The sequence below is a fragment of the Haliaeetus leucocephalus genome, unplaced genomic scaffold (assembly GCF_000737465.1).
Source record: "Haliaeetus leucocephalus isolate CR32 unplaced genomic scaffold, Haliaeetus_leucocephalus-4.0 Scaffold340, whole genome shotgun sequence".
Lineage (NCBI taxonomy): Eukaryota > Metazoa > Chordata > Aves > Accipitriformes > Accipitridae > Haliaeetus > Haliaeetus leucocephalus.
This window is the reverse complement of record NW_010972776.1, coordinates 1775904-1797750: the sequence shown is the minus strand read 5'-3', so window position 1 is coordinate 1797750 and position 21847 is coordinate 1775904. Positions and strand designations below refer to the sequence as shown.

Genomic DNA, 21847 nt, shown 5'->3' with positions numbered 1-21847 from the left:
GAGGTGTGGGACAGGGAAAATGGCATTTCCCTCTCTCTTACCCGGAGCTTTGGAGGTAGCTTTTCCCCAGCCTCTTTGCTCTCTTTAAGCTGAAGGAGCTCCTGTGCCAAGATCTTTCTGTCCTCCAGAAGGTCTGCAAGGTGCCGTCGAGCCTCTTCAGTACTAACGAGAACCTCTACTTCATTTGCAAGCCAGCTCTGGAGGAAAAAACCCACCAAAACCAAACAGTATAGTGGTTCACTGTGGTCTCAACTTCAGGACTCAATCCTTCTCTGAATGCCTTCACAGATAAACTGAATAATCACATTGCCTCCCTCAATATGTAACTCCATGTTCCTCCCCATTGCTCTCCAGCCATCAACCCCAGCAACACCTACTGAGTTAACAAAGCTAAGTTTGCTCATTGTTTGTTGGAATGCACAACACACTGTCACCCACTTTTACTCGTGCAGCAACTCCTTCCATTCCCCGATTTTGACTTTCCTTCCGTTTATCTGCAGCCTCCCGTTGTTTCTGCAGAGCATCCTTTAGGCGCTTGTTAGCAGCTGCTGCCTGTAAAATATTTTACACAGAAGCTGAACAGTAGTTACTTCAGTTAATCTGCAGCGGTTGAAAACATGAGGTACTCACAACGAAAGACAGACATTGAGACAACAAGAAGAGAGAGTGAGGTTAATAAAACCAGAAGAACTTTAGAATTAAAGTAAGACTAGACTGTCCTTGACTTTATTTCCTTGGCTGAGATTCCCAGTTTAAAAAGAGAATCTGCTTCTAGGCCAAAAGGTAGAAGAAAGCATCCAAAATGATGGTTTCAAGATGCATTTCTTCTATAGAGCCATCCTGAAAGAATTTTGAACTGCAATCTAGCATATCCACCACCCAAGTTCATTTTAGACTTTGTGACTTAGGTATCTGTAATAGACTTGCCACAGCAGCCTGACGCACAAAGGGTAATTTAGCCTTTAAGGAGCAGATTTAACTAGAATCCCTCAAAGGCTACAAGACAGAAGCATGGTATTTTCCTACAGAGAGAAAAGCACCTAATTCCAGATCTCCAAACTGCTTTTAAAAAGTTTCTGCATATCCTATTACAACCTCCAACCACACTTTGCAGACCTTTAAGAATTGGTCAGGAGTTTCTACCAGATATTGGCTCCTTACCTCTTCTGTTTTGCGCCGAAGTACATTGGCCTGCTTCTGGAAATCTCGTTCTAGCTTGAGGAGCTCGTATTGTCTCTTGCGATCCTGCAGGGAAATAATGTTAAGACAGATGGAAAAAAAACAAAACAAAACAAAACAAAACACACAAAAAAATCACATCACATTAATACCTATGACCAGTTTCACGCTTCTTGGAACAGAGTAATTACATTTGCTGTTCTGCAATGCAAGTGCTTCATGGTAATGATTTCACTGATCATTACAAGCTTAAGCCATGTAGTGCCTCTGAGAACAAATGGCTGTTAGGTTTAAAGTGAGTAGAAGGGGCTCCACACTTTCCATTAAAAAGGTTTAGGAGCCTAAAGGCTGTGAAAGACTGCAAACCAAAAGTTTAAGCATCCCAAAGCATTGAGGAGCAAACTTGTTACAGTAAGAATTCCTGTGACACCAGAAGTCAAGAGGTACAGATGTTTGCTGTGCATTACACTTGAAAGCTACAAGCAGCTGGATTTCATTACCAATTCTGTTTACCTGCAGATTCAATATTCCTTTGAAAGTTTAAATACCTCCCATTCTGCAGCCAAACGCTGCAACTTTAAATACTTAAAAATATTAAATATTTTTGCCTTCTGCTTTAGAGCTGAATCATAACAACTATGTAGCTTTAAGATCTCCAGATCTTAAATAGCTTTAAGATATCCAAACATAAGCAAGTGAGACCATTTACGGCAACTGGTGAAAGGTGGCAACCATATGAACTAACATTATCTTCAAAGCATTCCGCAGATGTTTTTCAGATGCTTGCTAGTTAAACAAAGCCTTGCAGCAAACACTTTAATGATTTGTTTCACTCTTTAGAGGGAGGTACAGTTTGGGGGCTTATTGTTTGCTCACCCGTTCTTTCAGCTGGATCACTTCCTTGTCCTTCTGTTGTTTCCATTGCCTGAATTTCTCAGCATCATCTTTCATTTGGCGCATCAGCTGTACCCTTTGGTTTTTCATTTCCTGAAAGATAGAGCAGGCTGCAAAAATTGTCCAGTACTCATATTCTGGGTAGTTTCAACCTACATTCCCATAGTGTGTCTGTCAGGGGTGGCAGACAGGAAGTATTAGTGTGCTGCCCACTCAGAGTGCATGCCTAAGGACACTCTCAAAAGTGCCAAAACCCAGGAATTCATCTTTTAAGGCATAAAGGGAAGGCTAACACATGGACAGTACACACATGGAAAACAAAGTGAAGTCAAGTGATTTGACTGAGGCAATAAATTATCAGAATAGCCAGAAGACACTTAGGACTTCTTTTATTCCTCCAAGTCTCAGTAGTCACCTGCCTATTGCATTACACCAGCAATTGTGGTCATGTAGCCAAAGGAGTCTTGTCAAAAACTGGTGTTCTCAGTCTAACAAAACAGAAAGTGATTGCCTTCTGTCTGGAAGCTGCTTTGTCTACACCGGAGCAAGCCTGAGAACCGCATGCTAGGGTTAGTTACCTTGATCTCCTGGTTCAGTTTGGAGACAGTGTGTTCTGTAGATTCCTTCAGCTTTAAGAGCTTCGATTGCTCATTCAGCTTTTTCTTCAGCTCACTTATTTGCCCTTCCAACTCCTGAAGCCTCTTCCGACGCCGTTCACTCAGTCTGTAAAGAAATAACGCTTTAAAAACAGCCTCCCCCAATAACTGTTATTCTCAAACAAGTACTCTCCAACTTCAGAGACACTTCATGAAAAATGAAGTGATTGTGTGTTATCACCTTTCCCACTGATGAAGGGCCACTCTCAGGCTTCTCCGCAATTCATACAGCTCACATGGCATGTTAAAGGGATACATTTGCATCAAAATAAGAGCTTTTATAAATAGTAGAACTAAGTGCAAGACAATGAATTTTCACAGGCGCATTAACACAATTTTCAGTGCTATAAGCCACATGGCTTGCATAGTCACTCTTACTTGGCTTGGTTGACATCCTTCTTTGCCATATGCAGAGCAAGGATCAACTCCTCCTTTTCTTTTTGCAAACTGCTGACCTCCAATTCCAGATCCCTGATATCAGTCTAGAAAGGACAAGAGTAGTAAGCCTCAAAATAAAAATCTCAAAACTCCACTCTGAGACAAAGCTTTAAGGGCAGGAGGCCTCAAGAAACCACGTTCCTTTCCAACAGGTTGTAAGCGACCTTGTCTAAAAGCAGTAAAAGTGTCAAAAGGGCTAGTGCTCCATACACTGAAATCTTACTCAGTCCACAGAACAAGCTGAAAGTTATGACTGAACAATTTCAGCAATGGGAGATCCCAGCACAGCTAGTGAACAGGGGAAGCCAGATCAGCTGGCTGTACTATGACAGTTAACAGTGGAGTATCTGCACTTTGGCTTGGTGCACCCAAGCAAACCTCCGAGTAAAAAGCAGAGAAGCCCATTTCACATAGAACAGCTAGTGGCTAATAGCTTATTTCAGGGAAAAGACTGTCTTCTGGTGGTAAAGCTATTTGTAGATAGCTGGGCATGGTCATCCCCCCGCCTTCTCTGCTGACACCTGTAGTTAACTCCCCTCATAAGCCCAAGGGGGCAATGACCAAGCTTAAGAAAATAGACCCAGTAAGAATATGCTCATGAGAGGACAAATCTTCTCCTCCCTTCCCTAGTCAGCATGCATTGACTGCATTAACAGGGAAAAATAAACTGAAAGTATTCTTACAAGAGCTATTTCAGAAGAGTTTACCTGGTATTTGGACTGAATGGGCTCCAGCTGACTATCATTCTGTGTCATTTTTTTGGCAAGTGCCTCTTTCAGAGCCAGGGCTTTATTCAATTCAAGCAGCTCTTTGGACAACTGTGCTTGACGGAGGGCATGTTGAGTGGTAAAGTCATCCAAGGATCTCTTGGTATCCTGGCCCATTTCTGCTTCCTAGGGGAGACACAGCAATGAGCTAGAGAGGCCAGTGGAAAGCTCTTTAACTATGTGATCGCAGTTTTTGTGGAACACTTCAAATTCTTTTTTTTTTTTTTTACATTAAAAATTAGAGACTCAGAAATAAGAACAGGTTATTATCTTGAACACATTGAACAAATAAGGTCATAGAAAGGCAGCACATACAAAAGTGACGCATTAGTTACCAAACATTTGGTTAGAAAACTAGTATAAGGATGCAGACGAGATGATAGAAACGTGCCCCTGTTAAGACCTGCACTGCTGGACTCCCTTCACTTAGAGCTGTAGCATCCTGTTCAGAGTTTGCCATCTCTGCAGCAGCTTCCATTGTGGCAGCACTTTCACTCTATACAGGACAAAGAAAATTTCAGTAAAAAGTGAAAGATGAAGTAAAATGAAGCTAGTAACAGTCTGTTAGCCTATAGTGATAAAGCATCATGTTATTCTCCTTTGTCCAGAAATCTGTCTTTGGGAAGACGATGCCATTATCGTCCTAGACATTCTTTCTAGTCTTCCCTGAACTCCAGCATTGGCAGGCAGCTCCTCACAAGAGTAAGGAGTCTGGGAACAGGGGGAATGTCTAGCGAGGGAGAACAGAGAAGTTCCTCAATTAGACAAAGGTTTGGCAACTTGTATTTAACAATTTCAGGTCCCTGAAATTTGGGTTGCTCGTTAAAACTGCCAAGTTTATAACTCTCATTTCCAACTTTCGGATTTTAAATCCATGCTAATCTCCCATTAATAGATTCTTTTATGGATACTCTTCCCCCACCATGTGCAGCCATTCAAGCTGAAGTGGCCTTTCTGTGGCATTAAAAGCACAGCAGGGCAGCTTGTTTTGAAGTCTGTGTCAAGAGCCATTTAATACTTGTAATTCCTGGGTTCCTTAAGCAAGGTTTCTAAAGAGTAGAATCCACTGCTCAGCAGATCAGCAGAAGAACCCTAGGTTTCATTAGTAAATTCACTTGGCACACACTCTTCTCTCCCTGGATTCAGTCTTACCTGCAACTGAGCCAACACTTGCTGCAGATCACGAATCACCTCTACGTTTTCTTTTAGTTCCTCATCTTCTACAGTCTCTACCAGCTTCTGCAGATCAAGCTTGCATCTGCAATGCAGACGTGGGAATAAGTCCATGAGTACAAGGCACATTTGTGTCAACACATGCCAATAAGGAACAATTTTCCCACTGAACATACAAATGAGGTTTGGATGAACAAACACAAATTGACTGTATCCAGTTTATCCCAACAAAAACATTTAATGCTGAAAGACACTTCCTCAGCACAAGTAGGGTGTGGAAACAGACTTACACAGCATGTTGCTGAAGTTGCTCTAGTTTGGCATTCATCTTCTCATTTTCTTGTTCTGTCTAAGAGAAATCAGAATTATACTGAATTGTAGGAAAAGCATGATAAGAAGCCAGAAAACAGCTAATTATTTGTAGGGAAAGATATGTTGTTCATCTGTGGCAAATCAATGCACTGAAAGATCTTGCATGATCATTGCCACCAGTTTGCTTAGACTTAACACCCTTTTTCACAGATATATGCACTGCAGTGAATCAAAAGAAAGCAGAGTGGGGTGGGGAAGAGGGAAGAGAGAGAGCACGCATGCACAAGCGCTGGTATTTAAAACATTAAAGCAACAGAAAAGCTGAAAGATTCAGGTCTACTTTTCCCTACTGAAGTCACCAGCTCTATAGGCTCTGAAAGACTTTTGGTTCTGACTGATAGCTAGAGATTTGCAATAAATGTGAAAGGAACATTAAAAGAGAGAGATTCCTAACATGCCATTATTACAGAAGCTGCTAGTGATTAATCTTCAGCTAAAAGGGGAAGTCATGCAAGTTAAAGCTCTTCTGGGGTAACTGAACCTTACCAGAATGATCCTCTCCAACATCTGTGCTGTCTGACCAGCAGCCTCACTCAGCCCTTGGATCAGCTTTTGATTCTCCTCCGTTAGTGACTGGTTCTTCTCCATCAGGGACTGAAGGTTCTCTGAAGGTGCCATACTACTGAAATATTAAGGACCAGTTTGCTTGTGAACATGACTTTGCTAGAGGTTTTTAATAGTACTGAAATTACCTCCAGGTTTCCTAAATAACTTACAATAAATATAGGTTGTAGCAGATGAACAGAAATAACTGGAGGAAGTCTAATCTGAATTAAAAAATTTAAGTAATACAGCATACCAAAAGTAGACATTTGCAAGAGAAGAAAACACCCTTTTGAAACAGTAATACTATTTAACCAATGGTAAGTCTGTAAACTGCATGTACTTAGGTTTTGAAACATCCTCAGAAGACAACACCTACACAATCCAATTCTTCCCTGCATTTTGTGCTTTCAAGAACAATGGAGATGGAGGTGTCTTACATTTAGAGGTAGAGGGGTGAGGAAGAAAAGAGGGATGGACGGGTCTGAGAAACAGATACTTAGTTAGGAGGCATTGCCTAGTTCCTCTCATATTTGCTACAACGGATTTTTGCAATCTTAAGGGGTCTGCTACAAAACTAAGTGACCCCTACATGCATGGAATTTCAGTAAAAGGGACAAAAAGAACAAAAGAAAAAAAAAATTGTCCAGATCCTATTAGAAAGCAGCCAGTTTGCTCTACCCTCACTCTACAGCACTGTCTAGAGCAAAAGAGATCTAGAGCCTTTGCTGGTGCGCGATGGCCATCAGTTACATTGACCATTAATCTACAAATCTTACTTGATAGACACGGGCAGGGTCCCTCCATGGGCCTGCAGCAGTAACACCTGTAGCTGTTGTACCTAGAAAGACAAACAATTACTAGTTATAAGTCTCTCCTATATAGTAAATAGATGGTTGAAGGAACACTATTAAGATCCTTAGTCTGAATATCAGTCACCTGCTCCACAATTGTTCTTTTACTATTGCCTGTGGAAAGGAATCATGTCACTACAGTATTTCAAGTAATTTACTCCTAAAAAAGCTACCTTCCCTTCACCAGGAATGCTCAAATCAGAGCATGTTAAGTCACCCACAGACAGTTGACATACTGTTCTGTGCAGTGTGTCAGAGACCTCGCTGATCCAAAGGGCAGGCTTCCCATCTCGCTGAAACAATGCTCTGTTGCTACCTTTCACATGAGACAGTCAGTTCACCTGCCTTCCTAAGCTTCTTGAATATGCGATTTAAATTTACAGTATGTTAACAAACATTCACTAGGCTCTGGTGAACACTCCTATGTAGTAAGCAAAACCACTTACTTGCTCCACTGTGGAACAAGACTACTGTTATCACATGCAGGCAAGCCTGGTTAACTCATCAGCAGACAAGCCCTCAGGCACTTTTAGCTTTGGGTTTAACCAATTCTAGTTTATGCAACTTATTTCCCTCTGAAGCTGACCACACAGGAACACTCTTCACTTCCCACTCTGTGCTGGACATAGGCAGGTGGTTTCAGCAAGGCAACCATCACTGTATTTCCCATTTTGTCTGTAGCCTAATGGGCAGGTGATGATTTGTTCAGTAGAAGGGAAATGTAAATCACACTAACACTACCATTTTTCTATGGCATTGAATAGTTGCTGTAGAATTACAAGAAATATTCATGTATTCCCTTCTAGCACTTACACATCCATCTCAAGAGACAGAGAAACACATACTAATTTTTTTCCCCGCATATTTTGTGTAGCTAGGCAACCTATGTCTTTGCTTGCTGTTTACTGAGCTCAGTACCAAAATGACAGATCTACTCCTCTCACATGAAGAAAGCGCCCAGTCAGTACCTGCTGCTTCAGATGATGCAACTCAGCTGCCTGGGGATCAAGGTTGACAATTGGTTTATTTTTTATTTTTCTTGCTCTGTCAGCATAACGCAAAGTATTTAGAGTTTCTTCTAGATTGGAATCTGCTGGGCTTACACAGGCAATCATGAGAGTGTGGCTGTTACCACCCAGAGAATCTGAGAGGGAAAACAAGGCATAATCAATGCTTTGAGAGAGAGCAGGAATGACTAGTAAGATATCATCCCTAAGATAATCTAAGACCACATGAGTACACCTCCAGACTACAGCTAGAAAATATCTAGCTGTAGGTACAGAAAGTAGAAAATAACTAACTGTAGCTGTGTGCCATTGTCATCTACTTTCTCCTCTGTCCCAGTCAGTACTATACTAAAGACCTTTTTTGGAAAGCCAAAGTCCCCAAATTATGTCTCAGCTCTAAGCACTGATGATTTCACATCAGAATGCCCAGTAATCTTGCTGTCCTCTTGACTAATGTCTGTAATTACCGTAATTCCCATATGCCATTTCTAGCATAGTTCTTTCAGGTTTTCCCCTCCCTTCTCCCACACAATGATACTCAAGACCTCCATGGATATCCAGGCATCAGAATTCACACTATCTTTCAATCTAAAGAATTATTGGCTAAGAACATATTTGTTCAGATCATCAAGCTGCATGGCATTTTAGCCTTTGGTTTTACACTAACACGTTGGCTACTTAAAACTTCTGATCAGAAAAAAAAAGGACCCCACATCCAGCTCTGCATAATCCGGTTTCTTTTTATTAGATACTTTCAGATATGGAAAATCCTGAAGACCCTAACTTTTTGTACCAAATTATTTAACTACCAAAGAAAATCCCAGTGAATTGCATTACTACAGTTATGCCCATATTAAAGGCTAATTTAGATAAAGTGTATTAAAAGACCATCGCAACTATTGAAAAATAAGTACCACAAAGACCAGATATTCAGAATTAGAAAACAAACCAAACATGATGCACACAGTGAAGGCACAGACAATTTAAGCTTCATTCTGGTTGTGATACCCTCCAGTAAGTAGCTATAATTAGGTAAAATAATAGATCTCCACTTCCAGACTGAACTTCTCATCTTCCTTCTCCCCACCAGAAAAAACCGCACTGAATTTGTCTAGTTTTGTCCTATCACACAGGAACAGCAAAAGAGCAGGACTCATAAATGAGACCATCTCAATGCATTTGCAACCTTAAAATAAGAGTACAGAAAAGGTCTAGCTTCAGCAAGAAGAGGAACTAAACCAATAAATGCAATTCCTTTGTCAACAGCAGCTACTGCTTTGAATTGTGGTTGCATGGCTGTTAGGTTTTTTCCTACTTTGTTATTTAAGTGCATCTGTAGATTTAGGCTTTATCATCATCTGTCTCTTACCTTGCAGCAGTCTCGTTAACTTTGAGTCTCTGTAGGGGACAAAACCACCCTTTTTATTTTCATCACCAAGAGCACTAATTACATTCCCCAGGCAGAGGAGACCTCTGTTTATGTTGATGCCTGCATAAAAACAGATGACAGTGAGTAGAGCCACCTCAGCAGCTAGGAACTGGTCATTTCCTGTCCTTGTTAAAAAATTGAAGGTGAAAAAAAGGCAAATTATAAGGGTTAATTAAAGAACTGCTTTGCTTTTCCTTACAAGGACTCTATTTATTAACTTAAAAGTGTTAAGAAATCCAAGCTATACCAGTCCTCTTCCTACAGACCTTCTTTTAGTCTGTCTCCCTCAGCCTTGGTCTTCTTTTGTCTCTCAGAGCCAGCAAGATCAACCAGGTGTAGCTTGGAGTGAAAACTGCTGTTCCTATGGCAGAAATAAATGATTTTACTCTCTCAAGTAAACCTGCAGTTAGGAAAGGAGCAGTCCAGTGGTTACTACAGTTGAGCTACTGGGCTGAAAAATATACTTCATATCAGAGACAGTCAAATACAAGAACTGCTTCAAGAGTAGCTCAGCTGAGCTCATTCAAGACCAAGAAAGAATGACAGAACTACAAAATTTTGAGTAAGTCTGACCCCTAAGAGCTGCTAGGATCAGCTGCGCAATCACACTTACTTGTCATTTTTCTTCTTCTGATCAATGCAAATGGTGAAGATGGCATGGGACCGTGAGGACTGGGAATTCATTGCCGTGGAGGCCACTGTTCTGGAATTGTTCCCTTGTTCCAGGCAGGATACAGTATCTTGGGCACAGGTGACATTTCTTTCTGTTAACCCTACAATCTGTATCCAGGAAGAAAGCATCATTTATCCTCTCCTTCCTCTTCACCCCGATTTACATCAGAAAAATTATCCTCTGTCTTAGACTATGGCAGACAAAGTAAAATAAATACATATTGACAAGAATCATAGTCTCACTTCAAGCCAGAGGCTTGGTATGGATTCCCCCAGCAAAAATTTATTCTGAACTCCATATCGGTAACTAAATGGCATCACCCCTCTCTCAGCCTATTCCTACATGCACACACCAGGTTCCTCTGTGCCTGCTTGAGCTAATGGAATGGACCTTGAGCTATGAGCCAGGTGAGCTATGGGACGGAGACAGGGCTCTGCAATACTCTGTGGAGAAATTCCTAGCTGCCCTCGGATATCCTCTGGCCAAGCTGGGAGCTGAAAGTTGTGCCAGTCACAGGCAGAGAAAGCGGAAATGGGCTGAAGGGGGTCGGGTGTTTGTGTGAAGAGAGTGGAGGGGACGCAGGTATTAGGGACATAAAGGGCAGAGGGGACTGAGTAGCAGGGACTGGTTGTGCTCCCTGGCAAGCTTGCGCTTTCCCTGAAGAGCCCATCTCTCTGGATCACAACGCCACTACCAATATATGGATGAGCCGCACACCAGTACTTTAGAGGTGACGGTGAGCAGCACAAGATTACACACAACAAAAACATTAATGGATCAAACCTACAGGCGTCACGCACATTTAAGCTGTGTATATGACAACCAACAACCTCCCTACCACTGCAAACTGAAGCTGTATAAATGAAGTACAACTGATAGATGGAAGTTTAACTACAAAACAAGTACACAGAACAAGCAGTAGCACAAGGTCTTTCTGCACTACACTATAAGCACACTTCTGTACAAAACTGCTAAGAAAATAACTTTGGCACTTAAATAGTTTCCCCTCAGGATCCCTCTGTCGCACACTACTTCTGCCAAACTGAAGAGTACAATTGCAACAGAGTTTGAAATTTGGCAAAGGGACCCAAAGTACAACATTCTCAGATATTCACCTAAATCAGCCTTCAAAGAAAAGCCAGAACAGGACTTGCAAGTGGCTCTGTCATGAATGTCTAACCCTACTGGTGTCACCCTTTGGGTAAACTTCATGATCATCAACAGCTTCATTTATATAAAACAGCGCTCAAGGAGTCAGACAGTTGTTTCACCAAAACATTCATCCCTAGCGATGCCACCCTCTTATGTACCTATATCTAACAGGGCAACAGACCTTTATGCCTTCTTTTGGATCTTCCCGTATACTGATTGGAGAAGACCGTTCTCTTGAGGGGCACAGCAGGTCTAGAATATCCTCATTGTAGATCTAAAAGCATCAGGACAGCAGTTCAGAGTTAGCAGCAGTGCAAGAGAACAATTCGCATAAAGAACAACATACAGTTACGCCAAAATCATGGCTAACATTGCGTGACATTCTATTCATTTTACCTTTAGAGAAAGATACCTAGGACTCAGAATCAAGTTCCTGACAAGATCTTACATAGATCTTACATTACTTCGGTTTTGATTTAATAAATACCTGTTACTTGAAGGAGGTGGCCTCTTTAAAGCTTGCTTTATGTGCAATTCATAACTTTATAATAGTTTGAAAAGTCAAACCAACTTTTACCTCTAGATAAGAAACTTTGAGGACGAATTCCCAATCTTGCCTTTGCTCCTTCTCCTTAAATAGCAGTTTGATTACCCGAGGGATGACCCCCACACTGGGTTCATGCTCTTGATTGGCAGTGTAGGTACCTCCCATAGAGTACGTTTTTCCAGATCCTGTCTGTCCATAGGCTAAGACAGTAGCATTATACCCTAGGGGAACAAATGGCACCCAGATCAGACAGTCACGTGGGAACCAGAACAAACTGACAAAAAAAGCTGCATTCTAATAAAAGCATCCTTCCAGAAAAGCACTGCCCCTCACTGTCAGTTTACACAAGCTTTAGGCACAGGTCACTGTTAGCAACGTCAAGGGGAAAAAAAGTCAATGAAAAGCTCCCCAAAATGCAGGTAAAATTATTATTCCAGCTGTTTTTTAAGACTGCGCTGCTGCTTTACTAGAGCTAGCCATAGAAATACAGTTTAAGTTCTCCATCATCCCAGCTCCGCTGTAGCATCGCTAACAGCTTCTGGTATGGGATGCTTATCAATTCACTGTATTATTCTTGATAAAATTCTCTTGCCTTACATAAATAGCTGCAGGAACCAAAATGACCCAGAGAACATGCACAAGTCATTTTGTTAGCCCTGCAGAGTACAACAGGTTGTAAACAGGCAAGATTTAGCACTTTTCACTAGAGGCTGGGGTCAGCATCTAGATAGTGCAGGAGTTTATTTTCTGCAAAGATCAAAGAAAAAGCAACTCAGAACAGAGAATTAAACAGCACCTTCTTCCACACAGCTGAGCCCACCGAACCCCCCAGTATTTTAAAACAGAGCTTTAAGTCAGTTAACCACAAACCTTTGAAGATGCCTCGTATGAGAGGGGCGACAGCCGTGTTGAAGACTTCCTCTTGCTCAACAGAAGGGTCGAACACATAGTCGTACGTGAACGACTTATCGTTACCTACAACCACCTGCGGAGGTGACCAGAACAAAAACCGCTGACTACACCGCCCCAGCACCGTGGCAGCAACCCCCCGCCCCGGGCGGGGTGAGGGGAGAAGGCAAGGCCGACCCCCGGGACGCAGAAGGCCGGCTCCCTTACTTGCGGTTCCCCCGACACGAAGGACAAGCACATCTGGCACCCTTCGCTGATCTCCTTCGGCACCAAGGGACGGCAGCGCAGCGCCACACGCACCGGGATCACCTTGTCATCTTCCCTCACCATTTTTCTGTCACCGCGGACGCCCTAAAGGAGGAACGAAGCCGGTTAAGGCCTCGCAGGACCAAAGCCCGCCGCTGCTCCGGAGCTACCACCCTGACAGGGCCCAGCGCCGCGGCTCACAACCCGGGGCCTAGGCCGGAGGGGGGCCCAGCCCCTACGGGCCGCTCCCGCCGGTAGACCAGGCCCCACCGGGCGAAGGAGGAAGCGCGGCGACCACCAACCCGGCAGCGTCCGTACCTGAGGGGACCCGAGGAGGGAGGGAAAAGGGGGTGGGGGGTAGTCGCGGCGCTGCCCCCGGCGACAGCGGGACCCACCTAGAGCCGCCGCTGACCGTTACGATGGCGGCGGCGCCACCAACATTCAAACCGGGGCCGCGCGCCGCCAACCGCCAATCGCCAGGCTGCGCGCCGCCAACCACCAATCGCCAGCCGGCGCGTCACGGCGGAGGGGGGGGTGGGGTGTGGCGAGGCTGAGGTGAGGGGAGGAGGGCGGTGCCGTCCCGTCAGGCGGCGCGGCGGCAGCATGGAGGGCCGGTTGCCTTACGACGATTTCCCGGTGGTTTTCCTGCCGCCTTACGAGAGCCCGCCCGCCTGGGTGCCGCCGCATGAGGTGAGGTGAGAGGTGGACGGGGAGGGCTAGGTGGCAGACCGGGTGGGTGGGGTGAGTGAAGGGGCTGGTGGGCCGCCACCCGGCCCGTTGGTGGTGCGGGTGTGCGGCGGGTCCCGCCGGCTGACGGCCCGCCGGCGCGTTGCCTTGCAGCGGGTGTACCACCCCGACTACAACAACGAGCTCACCCAGTTCCTGCCCCGCACCATCGTCCTGAAGAAGCCGCCTGGAGCGCAGGTGAGACCCCCCTCCACACAGACCCCGGCACGTGGGCTCCCTCACGGCCACCACGTTCCCCTCGGCGTGGTGTTTCCCGTGTTTGAGTCACAGCCGTCCTTCCCAGCGCCTTTGCTTGGTAAAGATCGGTTGATGCAGAGGCCGAGCTTGCGGGGCGATGATCATCCCCGACCGGCGTGCTGAGGGCAGCCCGTGGGGGGGGAGTTCCTTGGTGCTTTCCTCATCCAAGCACTTGGCGGGACCGGTGGGATAAGGGGAGGCATCGCTGCTGCCCTGCTGGGAGAAAAAAAGCTTTGTGGGTGAGGCAGAGCAGTAGAATATCTTGGGATGCGGAGCTGATACGGGACAGGGAGCCCCTGGGGTGTTTAAGGTGAGATTGCCACAGAATTTAGCAGAGAGGGACTGGTGCTTGCTGCTGCCTGGCTGAACGCTGCAGCACCAACAGCTTTGCTCCATCCAGAAGAGACATGTTAGCAGTGGGAAGGGTCCTGGGACAAAGGGGGGGTGACTGCAGTTCACTGCTGGTTTCTTTCACAGCTGGGATTCAACATCCGGGGAGGAAAAGCCTCGCAGCTGGGGATCTTCATCTCTAAGGTGTGTCTGTCCTTCTGCCATTCCCTCCCCGTGTTCTGTCTGTTCCCTTGGGTGTTGCTGAGCCAGCAGGGCGTGCAGGGAGATTGTCATATGCCTTATATGCATCTCCAAACACATAGCTGTAATTTGCCAGGCACCAACCAGCAATCAGACAGTCCTGTGCCATTTCCTGGTCGCTGCCCAGCCCACAGAGTGTTGCTGGTGCGCTGCAGTCCTCGCTCCCCATCCTCCCCCAGTCCCGCCTGAGTGTGCTGGATAGGCACCGTGGGGAGGCTCTGGGGCTGGGCTGCCTTGGCTGCGAGGGAGGGGAGCCGCTGCACTGGCTGTGCGGAGAGTCACTGCTGCTGTCTCTGCTCTTCCCTTCGCAGGTGATCCCCGACTCGGATGCACACAGAGCTGGGCTGCAGGAAGGGGACCAGGTGCTCTCGGTCAACGATGTGGATTTCCAGGATATTGAGCACAGCAAGGTGAGCACTCCTGTGGCCCAGCTGCTGGAGCAGGGACAGGATGGGGATCCATGTACACACCATCTCCTTCCAGCCTCTCAGCCCGCACCAACTCAGCTGCTGGCACCACATAACTGATAGATTCCTCTTTCCTACCCTCCAGCCCAGCATGGTCACTGAGCAACTCTTTCTGCTTTCAGGCTGTGGAGATCCTGAAGACAGCCCGTGAAATCACCATGCGTGTGCGTTACTTCCCTTACAGTAAGTGCCTGCTAGCTCCGAGTCCAGTCACCTAGCAGCATTTCTCCTTGGGAAGCAGACTGCCATGTGTCCCCGCCGATTCCACCTGAGCCTAGCAGTTATGAGTCTAAGGCCATAGACGGTGTTAAGCCTGCAGATCAGAAAGAAGATTGGGCTTTGATTTGGGGATCGAGGCAGGTACCAAGTCAAAACAGTAAGGACTGGCTTCAGCTGCCCACACAGAAAAACATCTAGAGCAGAGCTTAGCAACACAGTGCTAAAAGGTGGGATGATTGTTGAATGGAAATGTTAACTTTAGAGCTGTAGAAGTAGCTACTTATCCTTGAATAACATAGGAATGAGTTGTGTCACTAGTGGACCTGTGCCAGTGGTGGACACTGCTTGTGGCTTTTATCCCTCCCTAAAGACCTTTAAATTCCAAGTGGAGGAAAAGACTGTATTAACTCTCAGTTTCTGCACCCATAAAGTTCATACGTATAAGGGGAAAAAAAGAGGTCAGGTCAAGCCAAACAAGGATTCTTCATAAAATGGAAACTGGCCCTTAAGTGAAGAAAGAAGAAAACTATGGAGTAGGGGAAGAGAGGACTTTAGAACAAAAGTTTGTTTAAGTGCCCAAAAAATAGCTTGAAATGAGTGGCTGGGGTGCAAATACGCTATTTCAAAGCCAGCTGCAACCCAAGAAAGTAGCCTTTACTGCCTCTACTTAGTGAGGTATAAACAGAATTTATGTTTTCCTTCAACATTTTGGCTAATTCCCCCTTGTCATCAGCAACTGCCACTCCTGCCCTTTCAGCCTTGCCTTCTCTTTCCTTTCCAGATTACCAGAGACAGAAGGAAAGAACTGTTCACTAGTAGGCAGCTGTCTGCTGGGTCTCCAGAGTGGCTGTCCTGCAAAAAACTCTCCACTACTTTTCCTCAACATGTGAGATGACACATCAAGTTTCGGCTGTCACTGCAGGTACGACTGTCCTGTTGGCTGCACAGGCATCAGCTCTGCTTCCTGCGTGGAGGGATGCCAACAGTCTTATTTAGCTGGAAGATGGATGGGGCTTTAGTCTGTACTCCTTGAACTGGGTGTTGAAACAAGCTGATGGTGCTGATGTGGAAGTGGGTACCGGAGGACAGCTTCTTTGGCAAGATCTGTGTTTCTGTTCTAGCAGGACTTAAATTAAATGAGTACTCTGCTGGTTCTGGATCCAACCCTTGTTGCTAGATGTAAGGCCAAGAGGGTCTGAGCGTGCTCGAGCAAAGCACGGCCTTTGTCCTCCAAGAGATCAACCTGTTCACTTCTCCAGTGACATGAAATTCTTTCCTTCTCCACTATCCTACCTCTGCTCTACACTACTGGGTTTGCTTGGGACTCAAGGAACAGGAGTAAAATCCACTCAAACTCAGTGCACATCTCTAGTTGCACTAGTCTGCTAAGGTGTGTTTGTACCTCTTTGCTGCTTAACGACCCCCATGATACAGGACCGAGGTGCCTGGAGCATGTTTCTGAACTGTTGTGGGCACTTGGCCAGGTTCCCTCAGCTGTGGTGCTTGCACGGTTAAGGGTTTCACTCGCTGAACCTGCTTCCATCACTTGGCACAGCCCTGTCCCTGTCACGTGCTCCCATCAGAACTCCCTGCCACTTTGAGGTAAAATTCTCCCCTTCCATGTTTTCAAAGATGGGTGAAGAAGCCTCCTGTGCCCTGTGCTGGGAGAGCACAGATGAAAACGTGCTAGTTATCAGCAAAGGGGGGTGCAAATGCATGGTAGTATCACATCGTAAATGGCATCAGGACAGCCCTTGCTCTGGCCTTGTGCGGTGTTTTCTGCTTGTCTGTAATAACTGAAATAATAAAAAGAGTATAGCAAACAGAATTCATCTTATTCCCACTCAGGAAGTCTCTGTGGAGGGTTGTTTGTTACCATCCTCAACACTACCCCGAGGAAACGCTCGGTGGACAGCTGGGACAAGGCCTGGCTTTAGTTGCCCTTGCAGCCTGTAAGGGGAAAGCATGGGACCCACGCGAGGTGCAGCTCTGTTTTAAGGGTGTTTTTCCATTGATTGTAATGGAAGTCAGCCCTTGATTAGCCTGGAGCGGTGTTTCAGCACTGCCAGGAGCAAGAGCTGCAATGGAGGGTTTTGTCTGTCATGGCACTAATGCAACTTAAGTGAGACAGCCAAGAGCAGCAGCCCTGACAGCTTCAGCACTGCCAGCCAGGTTGCTCTTAGCTCAACTGCTGGGCAGAAAGCTGAGCCAGGCTGAAGCAGAATAAAAGACACTAGAAAACAGACTTTCACTCAGAATGAAAAAATAGCTTTTCTACCAGGGAAATAAGCATCCTGGAAAGCCGCACTGTAAAACACCCTGGAGAAAGCAAGCTAAGAGCTCTTCTACGGAGACAGGCCTCTGTGTCCCATGGTGATTTGCTTCCAGTTTCACAGCATTTACACGCTCCTTGGGGAAGGAGAATGTTCAGGGCTCATGTTGCAGCAAGGCAATGTTTCATACTGCTCTGTCTTCCCTTCTCCCTCTGTTGTGCTCAGATGTGCCAGGGTGCCTGATGCGTGCATTCGATCGCTGTTTTCCAAAGCCAACCCTGTGGTCTGCCTGGTGGAAAACAGCGATCGAATGCACACATCAGGCTTTTGGCACTCAACCTAGCTGCCAAGGAGCCAAGAGGCACCTTGAACTCTTTCCACAGGGGACTGCAAATATAACCTCAATGTTCAATCTGTTAATCCTGCTTCAAAGCAGTCCCTCGCAGGAGCTCCAGGGAGATCACCCCTGCCTAGGGCGCCTAGGGCAGCTTCCTCCTTACCATTACTCAGAGGTAATTAGTGGATGCCTTTGCAGCCATTGCACTGACCCCGTGACTGGCTGTGGGCTAACAGGAAAGAGTGGATTCTTTCCCAAGAAACACTCATGTCTTAGGTATCTTAATTGACAAAGCAGTACTAGGGTTTGTACTGGTGACCAGAGTCCATTTCATTCTCCAGGAACTGGAGGGACAAACAGGGGTAGTTACTGATCCCTGCTGAGAAAACAACAGGTCTAGCAACATTGGATGGTTTTAATGTCTTGCAAAATAGAGGCCAAGAGTCACAAGCGCTGGAGCAGTTTTAGTTTGTCAATGAATAACTCCCTGCCCAGGAAAGCACACTGGCAGAGGTACTGCAGGTAATTTGACCTTTTGGAGTGACAGTAACAGCCCCAGAACAAGCTATGTTGTGTTAAAGCATGGCAGGTTACACCTGAGAAACATACCGTGCAGCTCCTCTCCCTGAGCATAACTCAGCCAGGTTGGTACAGGCGGCCCGTGTGCTCCTGGCCCCGTTCAGTCTCGGTGCTGAGCGGGGCTGGTGTGCTCGGACACACACAGTCACGTCTTGAGAGAAAAGGCTACGAACACAGAGATTTTCTTTAAAAGTTCCCCACTACCTTATTGTAAAAGACTGGATGCACCTGAGCAGCACCACGTGACATTCCTCCCTGCAGCAACACTAGCAGCATCAGTTCTCCGAACTGTTGTGGTCGCCCCTCTCATCCTTCACTTCGGACAGGCTGCTCTCATCGACGTTCTCCAGCGAGGCAGCACACTGCGCCAAGAGAGGAAGCTTGTTCTGCTCAGGGTACAGCCAGGGTTTCATGTTAGCGTCGTGCTGCTGCTTCCAGGCAGGGTATTTCACGCAGGCCTTGTGCAGTATATCGGGAGCAGAGAAGTACAGGGGAAACAACCATGGAAGCTTAGAAAAGGTCTTGGCACGTGTCTCATCTAGCCACTAACAACACCTACTCCATTTCTTTTCTGGCTGCTTAGGAGGGACTCAGGACCCACTAGCAAGAAAGGCAGAAGGCCAATTTAACTCCTTGATGGGACCATCTTCTGCTTGCCCAGGTCCCCTGATGATGCCAGCTGCTTTAGGAGAGTGAAATTAAACTTCCTGTACTGAAATCCTTTGTCCCTGTCCTGCTCTGGCACCAGAGACCCCTCCAGCACTGCTCTGCCACTCAGCTCAGGATCTCCAAAAGCTACTGAGGTTTTTTTTCATGCCCTGTTCGGACGGGGCATGAAAAGTGAGGGTCAGGCAGGTTATTGCACAAGGAGAGACCAGAGTCGCCGTATTATTTGTAGCCCTCTGGCTTCAGAAAAGCATCAGTCAGCTGTCAAAACTGGTAAGGCTGGCAGAATGTGACGCCTCACCAGAGATGAGCCAAGATGCCCATTCCTAGTGCAGCCTCACCGCCGAGGGAGGCCCACCCTCTGCAGCCCTCTGCTCCAGCTACTGGGGTGAGACTTGGCACAGGCACCTTGGAAATGCTCCACTCCCCTGCCGCGCCAGGTACTGCGAAGCTTTATTTACAACCCGCTTTGGCAACGACCGTAATAGATGGAGCTGGGGAAAAACAGAAGTTAACGTGCCAGAAAATAGCTGTGCTCCTACCAACCACCCAGAGGCCCCATAGCAAGCTGTAGCATTCGCATCATTGTTTGTCAAAGAGGGTCTGGAGCAGAGGAGTGCCACATTACATAGGCGCGCTCCAGATTAAGAGCAGGATTTCCACTGACTGGGGCCAGAATCTGCATCACCCCGTCACCACGTCCTGAGGCCCGCAGAACCAGAGTTACCTTTTGGATCCACCTGAGCCAGGTAGGTCAGACTGCAGCTGTTGGGCCCAGTTGAATGCACCAGGTATCCTGCCATCAGCTCCTCGCATGGAGGGTATTTCTGTGCAAACACATCAGACAGACAGATGCTGTCTCCCTGCCCTCTCCCTTTATCAGGTCTGGCGTTGAAAATACAGGGCAAAGACTAGGCTAGAGGCACAGAGGAGCTTCCTCAAGCTAAGGAACTTGTAAAGGAATTACACATCTACATGCTAGGGACTCTGGGACCCCATTTTTCCCAGGCACAGGTAGTATCTTGCTGTCTAGATAGACCACTGCACTCCTGTGAGGCTGGCACTGACCGTGCTTTAAAGCTCAGCTTTAAGGGAGCCAGCGCCGTATCTTGAGACCATCTGACTCCTAATTCAGGTGAATTTGTGCAGCTGGTGACCAACTCTAGAACAGCATTTTGCCCTTGCCAGAACCCTGCAGTTCCTGGGATCACTGTAATGGGAGAGCCTTCAGGCCCAGCCCACTCTTCACTCACCAGGTGTTTGATGGAGAAGTTGATAACAGCGTGATACCCATCCTCGACCTGCAGGGATCGCCGTGTCACCACAACCCTGTTCTCCAAGGGCTTCGGGCACCGCCCTGAACAAGGAAGAAAGAAAGTTGTTTCACCTGCCTGAACTGCATGTGGGGTCCGCATGGAAGTGCAGCCACTCTAGAAGCCTCTGCCTGGCTCAAGCATCCTCTTCTTTGCGATCTCACCATCTCCTCCGAGCAGCACCCACCCTACTACCCCTTCCCAGCCTGAGCGGTATTAATGACCTCATGCAGCAGAGGTCCCACGTGGTGCCCTGTACCCCAAACACCTCTCTCCTGCCTAGCAGCTTGGACAGTGTGTCCCCTCTATTTAACACAAGCCAAGTACTTCGGTGGACGAGTCAGTTCCATCCCGTCCCCCAGTCACAGGCGCAGTAGCCCACATCAGCATTGGCAGCCAGCCGGGCGATGCGACACGTGTCCGTGACGTCGGTGTCCCGCTCCCGTCGATACTCGACATCGCGCAGCACGTCGCACGCACCTCTCCGCCGCCTCGTCCAGGATGTCGATGCGGCACTGAGGGGACAGGCTCGCCCACCCCAGGCCCTGCACCTCTCCCTGGCGGGGTGTCTGTGGGACAGGACGGGGAGTTCCCCTGTGGACAGCAAGGCCGAACGCTGCCTTCGGGTTCCTCGCACCCCAAGGAGAGGAAGGGGATCCTGGAGGTGCAGGAATCCTGTCACGCTCCCCCGAGTGAGAGAGGAGCTGGGGCTCCCGCGGTGCCCCCGGGTCGGTGACACCCCCCTCGGCCTGGCAGGACCGGGTAGGCCGCCGCTGAAGAAGGCAGGCCCTGAGGGGTAGGCGGCCCAGCCCGGTTCCCCGCCGCCCCCGGGGCCGTCCCGGTGTGGACCCGGTGCGGTCCCGGTCGGCGGAGAGCGCGGACGGCGACGGCGTCGGCGCCGGCGCCGATCATCCCGCGCACGCTCCACGGCGGAAAGGATGACCCGCCTCTGCCACGCCCCCTCCCGGCAGCCGCCAATAGGATGGGCCGCTGCCGACCGCTTGGCCACGCCCCCGCCGGGCGGTTTAAAGCCCTTCTCTTCTCGTTCGGCTCCCAAAGCCCCACTTAAACCCGGTAATCTCGTCCTTCTTCCACCATACCCTACGCGGGACAGACTCGTTAAATTCACGAGTAAAATAACCAGAGGCAGGCCTCGGCTCCTCACCGGCAGCAGGACAGCGAAGGTGTTGGTGAAATAACTTTATTTAGTGTGATACACGGCCGTGGTCAGACAGTCCATACTCATATTAATAGTCACACTTACTCAGCTAACAGCTAGGAGACAGCAGGGCCAGACACACACTCAATATTATACACATCCATAGAGAAGACAGTGGGAAGTGAACTATTTTATTTCACTAGTTACCCCCCTCCCCCCCCCGTTACTTAGGGTCTCCCCCCTCCCTCCCCCCAGGTCCGTGACTGGGAACAACACGACAGCAGAGCAGCACACACCTGCCTGTGAGAAGGGGACAGCAAAACCTGTTCTACAGCAGACACGGACACACTGACAAACATCAGCAATTCCCACACAACAGGGGTATGTACAGAGGAGGGGGCTGAGCATCTCACCAGGCAT

At 47.5% G+C, this 21847-nt stretch overlaps 3 protein-coding genes across 8 annotated transcripts in view; 1 reads left to right on the top strand and 2 right to left on the bottom strand.

The window, feature by feature from the left end:
• The window catches only part of KIF4A (kinesin family member 4A), a 22640-nt gene extending 7903 nt beyond the window's left edge, over positions 1–14737 (bottom strand). For 3 of the 5 annotated variants that reach the window (XM_010572381.1, XM_010572384.1, XM_010572385.1), the window contains exons 1-20: positions 12801–13177; positions 12555–12669; positions 11715–11905; positions 11319–11411; positions 9926–10092; positions 9579–9673; positions 9253–9372; positions 7845–8020; positions 6802–6863; positions 5966–6101; positions 5398–5456; positions 5087–5192; positions 4365–4430; positions 3875–4060; positions 3108–3211; positions 2652–2796; positions 2056–2166; positions 1162–1245; positions 439–552; positions 42–197 (exon numbers count right to left, since the gene is read on the bottom strand). In XM_010572381.1, the coding sequence (XP_010570683.1) occupies positions 42–197; positions 439–552; positions 1162–1245; positions 2056–2166; positions 2652–2796; positions 3108–3211; positions 3875–4060; positions 4365–4430; positions 5087–5192; positions 5398–5456; positions 5966–6101; positions 6802–6863; positions 7845–8020; positions 9253–9372; positions 9579–9673; positions 9926–10092; positions 11319–11411; positions 11715–11905; positions 12555–12669; positions 12801–12923 (2409 nt within the window). In that variant the 5' untranslated portion in view covers positions 12924–13177. Of the gene's footprint in view, positions 1–41; positions 198–438; positions 553–1161; positions 1246–2055; positions 2167–2651; positions 2797–3107; positions 3212–3874; positions 4061–4364; positions 4431–5086; positions 5193–5397; positions 5457–5965; positions 6102–6801; positions 6864–7844; positions 8021–9252; positions 9373–9578; positions 9674–9925; positions 10093–11318; positions 11412–11714; positions 11906–12554; positions 12670–12800; positions 13178–13234; positions 13284–13808 lie in introns of those variants that run through there. The other 2 variants (XM_010572382.1, XM_010572383.1) reach the window with 2 other exon arrangements.
• Positions 13407–16278, top strand: PDZD11 (PDZ domain containing 11). 2 transcript variants are annotated; one of them, XM_010572388.1, is made up of 6 exons: positions 13407–13529; positions 13680–13763; positions 14301–14357; positions 14726–14824; positions 15004–15064; positions 15882–16278. In XM_010572388.1, the coding sequence occupies exons 1-6, from the start codon at positions 13443–13445 to the stop codon at positions 15914–15916; spliced, it is 423 nt and encodes a 140-aa protein (XP_010570690.1). In that variant the 5' UTR covers positions 13407–13442; the 3' UTR covers positions 15917–16278. The 2 variants fall into 2 exon arrangements, with proteins under 2 accessions (XP_010570690.1, XP_010570688.1); XM_010572386.1 differs by lacking the exons at positions 15004–15064; positions 15882–16278 and having other exon boundaries at positions 14726–14965.
• On the bottom strand, positions 15121–21847 carry LOC104834864. Its single transcript, XM_010572530.1, has 7 exons — positions 21841–21847; positions 20635–21369; positions 20209–20312; positions 19683–19782; positions 19393–19436; positions 18320–18798; positions 15121–15194 (listed from the first exon to the last, which is right to left on the bottom strand). Exons 1-6 carry the CDS (start codon positions 21845–21847, stop codon positions 18565–18567), a joined length of 1224 nt encoding a protein of 407 aa, XP_010570832.1. The 3' UTR covers positions 15121–15194; positions 18320–18564.

Coding starts and splice junctions, on each gene's coding strand:
- PDZD11 (XM_010572386.1), top strand. CDS start 13,443: ATGGAGGGCCGGTTGCCTTACGACGATTTCCCGGTGGTTTTCCTGCCG. Junction 13,530..13,679: donor CCTGGGTGCCGCCGCATGAG/GTGAGGTGAGAG, acceptor GTTGCCTTGCAG/CGGGTGTACCACCCCGACTA. Junction 14,358..14,725: donor TGGGGATCTTCATCTCTAAG/GTGTGTCTGTCC, acceptor TTCCCTTCGCAG/GTGATCCCCGACTCGGATGC.
- LOC104834864 (XM_010572530.1), bottom strand. Junction 20,313..20,634: donor TGATGTGGGCTACTGCGCCT/GTGACTGGGGGA, acceptor TTCCTTGTTCAG/GGCGGTGCCCGAAGCCCTTG. Junction 18,799..19,392: donor ATAAAGCTTCGCAGTACCTG/GCGCGGCAGGGG, acceptor ACCTTTTCTAAG/CTTCCATGGTTGTTTCCCCT.